This window comes from Eutrema salsugineum, unplaced genomic scaffold (assembly GCF_000478725.1).
Source record: "Eutrema salsugineum unplaced genomic scaffold, Eutsalg1_0 scaffold_12, whole genome shotgun sequence".
Classification (NCBI taxonomy): Eukaryota; Viridiplantae; Streptophyta; class Magnoliopsida; order Brassicales; family Brassicaceae; genus Eutrema; species Eutrema salsugineum.
The window spans coordinates 2,157,296-2,165,412 of NW_006256895.1; the positions used below are offsets into that span (position 1 = coordinate 2,157,296).

The 8,117-nt window shown below is 50.7% G+C and overlaps 1 protein-coding gene across 1 annotated transcript; it reads left to right on the top strand.

The window, feature by feature from the left end:
- The first annotated feature begins 283 nt into the window (after positions 1–283).
- Positions 284–1,174, top strand: LOC112089099. Its single transcript, XM_024160072.1, has one exon. It carries the CDS (start codon positions 284–286, stop codon positions 1,172–1,174), a length of 891 nt encoding a protein of 296 aa, XP_024015840.1.
- The last annotated feature ends 6,943 nt before the right edge of the window (positions 1,175–8,117 follow it).

The following is an 8,117-nucleotide window of genomic DNA, read 5'->3' on the forward strand; positions in this document are numbered from 1 at the left end:
GAACCCAAGGCGACGAGCCTGAGAAGAGGAGAATGACGCGATTGACATGGACGCCCAGCAGAACGATGGAACCACGAACTCGCAACAGAACGGCTCGGCTCGGCGAATAAGCCAAGAAGAGCTCACCTCGGCACTAAACGGCGTTCGTATTGACGAAATCACTGATCCGGCTCGCGGCGACAACCCGAATGAAGAAGAAGAAAACCTCCAATGGATCGAGCAGGCGGAGCGCGAAGACGAGCCGAGGAGAGAAGAGCGGGAGAGACCTCTCCAATCAAAGTGAATGACTCACGCGCAAACTCTCGAAATCAAAGAGCTGCGAGCCTCAATGGCTCGGACAGTACCTGAAATACGCGCCATGAAGTCTCAAGTGCACAATGCGACGAGCGCTGCGCCCGAGATCGATCGGATGCTTGAAGAAACCCAGAGAACACCATTCACGGCAAGAATCACGGAGGCCAGGATTCCCAAGCCCGGGAAGGTGAGAATCCTGTTCTACGAAGGAACAACCGATCCGAAAGCACACATCACAGCGTTTCGGATAGCAATGGGACGAGCCTTCACCAAGAATGCTGCCAAACTGACCGAGCGGGAAGTAGATGCCGGATACTGCCTGCTCTTTGTGGAGCATCTTAAGGGAGCCGCGCTCGAGTGGTTTTCGAGGCAGGATCGCAACTCAATCGGTAGTTTTCAAAAGCTCTCCGCCCTGTTCCTTAAACAATACTCGATGTTTATGGATAGAGGAACTTCTGATGCCGACCTGTGGACGCTATCCCAAGGACCGAACGAACCACTTCGAGATTACATGGCAAGATTCAAGGCAGTCGTATCCAAAATAGAAGGGATAAGCGACAAGGCTGCGCTCGAATCTCTGAAACGATCTTTGTGGTACAAATCCGAGTTCCGACGGGAGATGGCACTCAACACGCCACAGACGATTCAAGATGTTTTGCGCCGGTCATCAGACTTCGTCGTAAACGAGGAGGAGATGAAGAATTTGGACGAGCAGTACGAAGCAACGAAAGCAGCAATCCGAAGCTCAATTTTGACGCGCCCCTCGAAGAAAGGCAACCCATCGAACAACACAACAACGCAGAGCTCGGACGAACCTAGAAGCGGAGGTGCCCATAATTACCAAGCGGAAGAGGAGAGCCGCACAACAACACTTGGGTAAAAAAGTCCGCCAACTACGACGAGAAGGCTTTCTGCGAGTATCACCAGACCTACGGGCATTCAACGGCACAATGTCGAACGTTAGGAGCAAAAATCACGGCTAAGATGGCAGCAGGAGAGCTCCAGGACGCGGTCAACCTCAAAGACCTCGTCTCTAATGAACCACAAGAAAGAGCCGAGCCGAGCGGCGCGGCAGAACCCACAAATCCTCCCCGACGAGGCGATAACTCCAAGCGCGACAGGAGAGGCGAACCCGAAGAGCGACCCGAGCCGAGGCAAAGGATCAATATGATCATGGGTGGATCTAAATACTACCAAAATACCGTGTCCTCCATCAAAGCCTATCAACGTCGAGCCGAAGCGAAGGAGAATTAGACAGAACCGACCAACATCCCGAATACAGTGATGCCGAGGAGGAAACGGCAGGAATCGATAGACCCCACAATGATCCGCTGGTGATTGAGTTAACAATCAGGGATCATGATGTGGCGAGGGTGCTCATCGATACCGGAAGCTCGGTGAACGTCATCTTCAGGGAGACACTCAGGAGAATGGGAATCGACCTCTCCGAGGTGATAGCGATCCCCAAACCTCTAACCGGATTTTCAGGAGAAACGACGATGACTATGGGAATAATCAGGCTCCCTGTGGTAGCTGGCGGAGTCACTAAGATTGTCGAATTCTGCGTCACCGATCACCCAACAATCTACAATGTGATTATGGGAACTCCATGGATCAACGGGATAAGGGCGGTCCCCTCCACCTATCATATCTGCCTCAAGTTCCCGACTCCAGGGGGTGTCAAAACGATCTGGAGGAATCAGAAGGAGTCACGAATGTGCTGCCTAGCAGAGCATAAGCTGAGGAACCCCGTCACCGACGCACGAGCAGACTAAGATCCCAAGAAGATGAAGACAGACCGAGAGCCTGCGAACGAGCTCTCGAAACTCTTATAGCAATTACAGATCGCGGAGAGCCGCGAAACACGCACCGAGCCGGTATGTGATGCGGTGGACTCGGTGTGCATAGACGAGGCGCGTCCAGAACGATGCGTCGAAATTGGAGCAAAACTGGAATAGCCTCTGAGAAGAAAACTTCTTTCCATCCTTAAGGAGAACATCAACACTTATGCCTGGACAGCAGAAGATATGCCAGGCATAAGCATCGAAGTAACCTGTCACGAGCTGAACGTGGACCCAACCTTCAAACCAATCAAGCAAAAAATAAGAAAGCTCGGCCCCGAACGAGCAAAAGCAGTCAACGACGAAGTGGAGAGATTACTCAAAGTAGGATCAATCGCCGAGGTCAAATATCCAGACTGGCTCGCGAACCCGGTGGTTGTGAAAAAAAAGAACGGCAAGTGGCGGGTCTGTGTAGATTTCACTGACCTCAACAAGGTGTGCCCAAAAGACAGTTTCCCTCTGCTGCATATTGACCGGCTCGTCGAAGCCAATGCAGGAAATAGGTTGTTAACATTTATGGACGCGTTCTCCGGCTACAATCAGATCGTGATGCATCCTGAGGATCGGGAAAAAATGGCATTCATAACTGATCGCGGGATATACTGCTACAAAGTCATGCCGTTTGGGCTCAAGAACGCAGGGGCAACATATCAACGACTCGTCAATAAAATGTTCGCGGCTCAGCTCGGAAAAACCATGGAGGTATACATCGACGACATGTTAGTCAAATCACTAAAAGAGGAAGACCACATCGCGCATCTACGGGAATGCTTCGAGCAATTGAACAAGCACAACATGAAACTAAACTCGGCGAAGTGCAGATTTGCAGTCACCTCGGGAAAATCCTCGGCTATCTGGTAACTCACCGAGGCATAGAAGCAAACCCCAAGCAGATCAAGGCATTAATCGAAATGCCCTCTCCAAGGACGAAGCGCGAAGTGCAGAGGCTCACAGGAAGGGCCGCTGCGCTAAACATGTTTATTTTCCGTTCTACCGACAAGTGCCTGCCTTTCTACGACACCTTTCGAGGAAACAAGAAATTCGAGTGGGACGAGCGATGCAAAGCAGCTTTCCAAGAATTAAAGAATTATCTGGCGAGCCCACCGATTTTAGCAAAACCAGTCGAAGGAGAGCTGCTCTTCCTCTATATCGCCGTATCGGCTACTGCTGTGAGTGGAGTGCTTATCAGAGAAGAACGGTCTGAGCAAAACTCATTTTCTACGTCAGCCAGACACTGACCGACGTCGAGACCCGCTACCCCCAGATCGAGAAGGTCGCCCTAGCCGTCGTAGTCTCGGCTCGCAAACTGTGCTCGATTGTTGTGCTCGCTACACTTCCGCTGCGCTCGATCCTACACAGCCCGAGCCAATCCGGTCGGCTCGCCAAGTGGGCCATAGAGTTGAGCGAATACGACATCGAGTATCGAACAGGTCATCTGCAGAGTCACAGGTGCTCGCAGATTTTCTCATCGAACTCCCAGCCGAAGCAACGAACGAGCCAACCCCAGATGAAGTATGGACGCTGCACGTCGACAGCTCGTCATCTAAACACGGCTCAGGAATAGGAATCCGCCTCACCTCTCCCACATGAGAGATATTGGAGCAGTCGTTTCGCCTAAACTTCCACGCCTCGAACAACGAAGCAGAATACGAAGCATTGATCGCCGGTATACGGCTAGCGCAGGAAATCAGAGTTCGAAAGATAAGAACCTTTTGTGACTCACAGCTCGTAGCATGTCAGTTCACCGGGAGTACGAGGCGAAGGATGGACGAATGGGAGCTTACCTCAAGGTGGTCCGAGAGTTAGTGCAGAAGTTCGACGAATTCGAGCTCACACGAATACCCCAAGGAGAAAATACCTCGGCCGACGCCCTGGCAGCACTTGCTTCGACCTCAGACCCGGATCTCCGACGGACGATCCCAGTCGAGTTCATCGAACGTCCTAGCATCAAAGAGGTAGAAGGAATTCGGCTGATAAATTCTCCCGAACGAGAACCGGAAGACGACGAAGACATTCCTGTGGACGATGACGCCTTACCAGCCGAGCCGGAGTACGGCTGCGACAAAGAATGACTCAGAGCCATCCGAGTATATATCGCCGATGGAGAAGTACCAACCGAAAAGTGGGAAGCCCACAAATTAAAAGCTCAGGCCGCGCGGTATGTCCTCGTCGACGGCGAGGTGTTTAAATGGAGATTTTCAGGAACTCTCATGACATGCGTCGAAGGACCGGAGGCAAGAAAGATCATGCACGAAGTGCACAGCGGCGCGTGCGGAAACCATTCTAGCGAAAGGTCGCTCGCGATCAAGATAAAATGGCACGGTTATTTCTGGCCTACAATGGTCAAGGACTGCGAGAAATTTACGGCGAAGTGCGAGAAGTGTCAACGGCACACTCCAATAATTCATCAACCTACCGAGCTGCTCTCATCAATTTCGTCACCTTACCCATTCATGAGATGGTCGATGGACATAGTCGGACCTCTACATCGATCGAAGCAGAAGCGTTTTCTGCTCGTCCTCACGGATTATTTTTCCAAGTGGGTCGATGCCGATTCCTACGCAAGCATAAAGGATGTCCAAGTCGAATACTTCATCTGGAAAAATATCATCTGCAGACACGGGGTCCCCTACGACAACGGATCCCACTTCATCTCAACGTGCTTTGAAGCCTTCTGCGAGAAGTGGAAAATCCGTCTAAGCAAATCTACGCCAAGATACCCTCAAGGGAACGGACAAGCTGAAGCAGCCAACAAGACGATCCTAGACGGTCTGAAAAAGAGGTTCGACGCAAAGAAATGACGATGGGCAGACGAAGTCGAAGGAGTCCTTTGGTCGCATCGAACGACTCCGCACCGAGCCACCAGAGAAATTCCATTCGCTTTAGTCTACGGAGCGGAATGCGTAATTCCCCCCGAGGTGGATTTCCCAGGTATTCGACGAAGACTTCTACCAGAACAGGAGGGCTTGAACCATTTAATGATGCTGGATGAGCTCGATCTAGTCAACGAAAGGCGCGACCAGGCTTTAATCCGAATCCAGAACTATCAACAAGCAACGGCGAGATACTACAACAAAAACGTTCGTAGTCGAAGATTCAAAGAAGGAGAACTCGTCCTTCGAAAGGTTTTCCAAAACACTGCCGAGAAGAATGCAGGAAAGCTCGGAGCAAACTGGGAAGGTCCTTACAATATTACAAAAGTAGTTCGCCCAGGAGTCTACGAGCTCGCGACGCTAGCTGACGAAGCGATTCCAAGATCATGGAATGCAATGCACCTAAAGAAGTATTATCACTAAAGCTACAGCACGGTCAACATGAACTACGGGACGGCTTGATCCCTGCAAAAGGTACGTAGGCAGCCCGTCCTCGGACGGGTTCAGCTGTCCCCCCTCTTAAAAAGGGGGGGGGGAGTGGGTACGTATACACATACCTTCTTTTAACTCTGCAATTTTAGCTCACCTACTTAGGAACATTGCCACTTCGGCCCATTTTCAGTTCGTTTTAAATCATCTACTTATTTCACGTTCACCTCAGAATTCTGGTTCGTTCATTATCGCTTCGGCTAGTTTCTCTTTCTTTTCAAATCAGCAACTTATTTCATAATTCGCCTCGGATTTTTAATTCTTTTACTCATCACTTCGGCGAGTGATCATATCACTTCGACATGTTATCATGACTTGATCGTCTCGGACATTTTACTTGCCCTCACTTTCAGATTGGCAAACTAAGTCTCCAAACGCCTCGTCTCGTTGCTGGCCACAACGGGACAACAAATACAAAGTTCTCTAAACGGACTTTTACCACCTTTCCTAGGACGAGGGTGCAAGTTACATCTTCTATGGGTAAAAATTAAGCGCGCTATACAAATATCAGACCAAAAACGTATCGGTCGCCACAGTTTACTATCGCACACGAGATTATAAGTCGAGACTACATCGCTTTCTCTAAAACTGAAGTAAACTCTTAAAACCCGGCAAAACACTCTCATCCTCTCGGAAACACCGGTCTATAGTCATATTCAACGAGACTACTATATCCTCTTGAACTTTCGCCTCGTCAATGAGAAAACACATAACTTACCTGATAAACACTTTGGCTTTTTTCTCAAAACAATCTATAACAGCCCAGCTCAATGTGGACCTCTCTCAGTGACAGAATGGACAAACCCCGAATCATCTTTGGTTAATAAAAACAAAACGCCTCGTCGTTTACACGGCTCAGCACCATATGAAGAAAACGCCTCGTCGTTAAACACAGCTCGGCGTTGCCAACAGAAGTTGCTTTGATATTATCGCTTAACACTCTTCAGTGTCACCTAAAACAACTCCCAGCTCGGGATTTAGAACTCAAACGGGATCCTTAACAACTCACCCTTAGCCCGTATTTCCATCGATTTCAAAGAGCTCGGCTAGGGAAGCAATCGAGATCATTCTCAACACAGCTCGATAAGCCAATCAATGACAATTTCTTTCCAAACAAACAGTTTTCGTAAACATTTTCACGGATCGTCAAGGATAAACGCATCAAATCCGAGAAACGACTAAGGAAAAAAGAATATAACCAAAAGCAAAAAACAACAGCCAGGTGGATAAAGCCATCCAGGCACCGGTTACACAAAAAGTTCGAGAAGCAGATAAAGTCACCCAAAAATCCTAAGTACAAAAACCCACGAGACGAAAGAAAGGGGAAAGTGGAGAGGCTCAAGCCGCGGACTGCATTTCACGCTCGGCAAAGAGGTTCGAGAGGGTCGGCATTCCCGCATTCGATCCGGTCGGATCTACGACGCCCAGGTTGGCCGCTGTCTCTTCAAGCGGCTCGTTACCGAGGCTGGTGTCCACCGAGTCCGGCGATACAGGCGAGAAAACCAGCTCACCCCGAATCTCGGAGGCAATGCGCTCATACGCCTCGTCGTCGGCGTACTCACTCTCCCAGCTCTTCAGCTTCGCCTCCTCGTCATCGAGCGTTGGGGCGTCCAGTTTTTTCAGGTCGGCAATCATCACAAAGTTGCCCTTGATTTGCCCCAGCTCGTTCTCGTCGGTTTTGGCATTCTCGAGCTTGGCCAAACCTTCCTCTACCTTGGCGAGACGTTCCTGAATTTTAGCCGTCAGCTCTCGCCTCGCCTCCTTTTTCGCACGCTTGACCTTGGCGTTGAACAAGGCGTCCTTGGCCTCGATACGCCTTTTGAGCAACGCCACCTCGGTGCTTTTGGCTCTCCTAGCCTCCTCGAGGCGAATGACCGAGGTAGAGACCTTGTCGATATCGGCCCGGAGAACTACCTTTTCCTCTTCCAACCTGGACACTCTGGTCATCGCCTTGTCCAACTTCCCCTTTGCTGCCGCGGTCTCGTTCTGAGCCTCGTCCAGGCGACGTTCAACCTTAGACAAGTCCGCCTCGTATTCAGCCATCAGCTCGTTGATGGCCACTACAAACTGCAAGGAATAATGCGCGTTAAACACTTAGTGAGAATTCGTGAAAATAAAGGAGAGCAAAAAAAATATACCTTGGTACCGCGCTGTGCTATCGCGCCGTACGACCTCGGTCTCCTCAGCTTTTCTGGAGAAGGAAGACGCGTGTTCGCATTATTAACGCACGCAAACATTACTGCCGAGGCGTCAGGTCGTCGACGACCAGCTTGCGTGCAGCGGGATCACCGGGAGTCTGCTTGCGCCTCTTCTTGGACGACCCATCCTTTTGGATAGCCACGCCCTTCCCCTTGTCAGCGGACGAACGTTTTCGGCCAGAGTCGTGCTTCTGTACAACCAAAGTCGGGGGCCTCGATGACTTCGGAAGAGCCAGAATAGCCGAGTTTGGAGGAGTTTTACTCCGCGCCGCAGAGTCATCTTTGGACGCCTCGACAATAATTTCGCCCGGTTCCACCTCGGGCGCTGCTTCCTCCTCGGTCGCCTTGGCAATGTTTTCCTCCGCAGCTCGGGTCGCGCCTTCACCTTCACGGCTCGGCGGATCGGTCTGAGGGATAGCCTC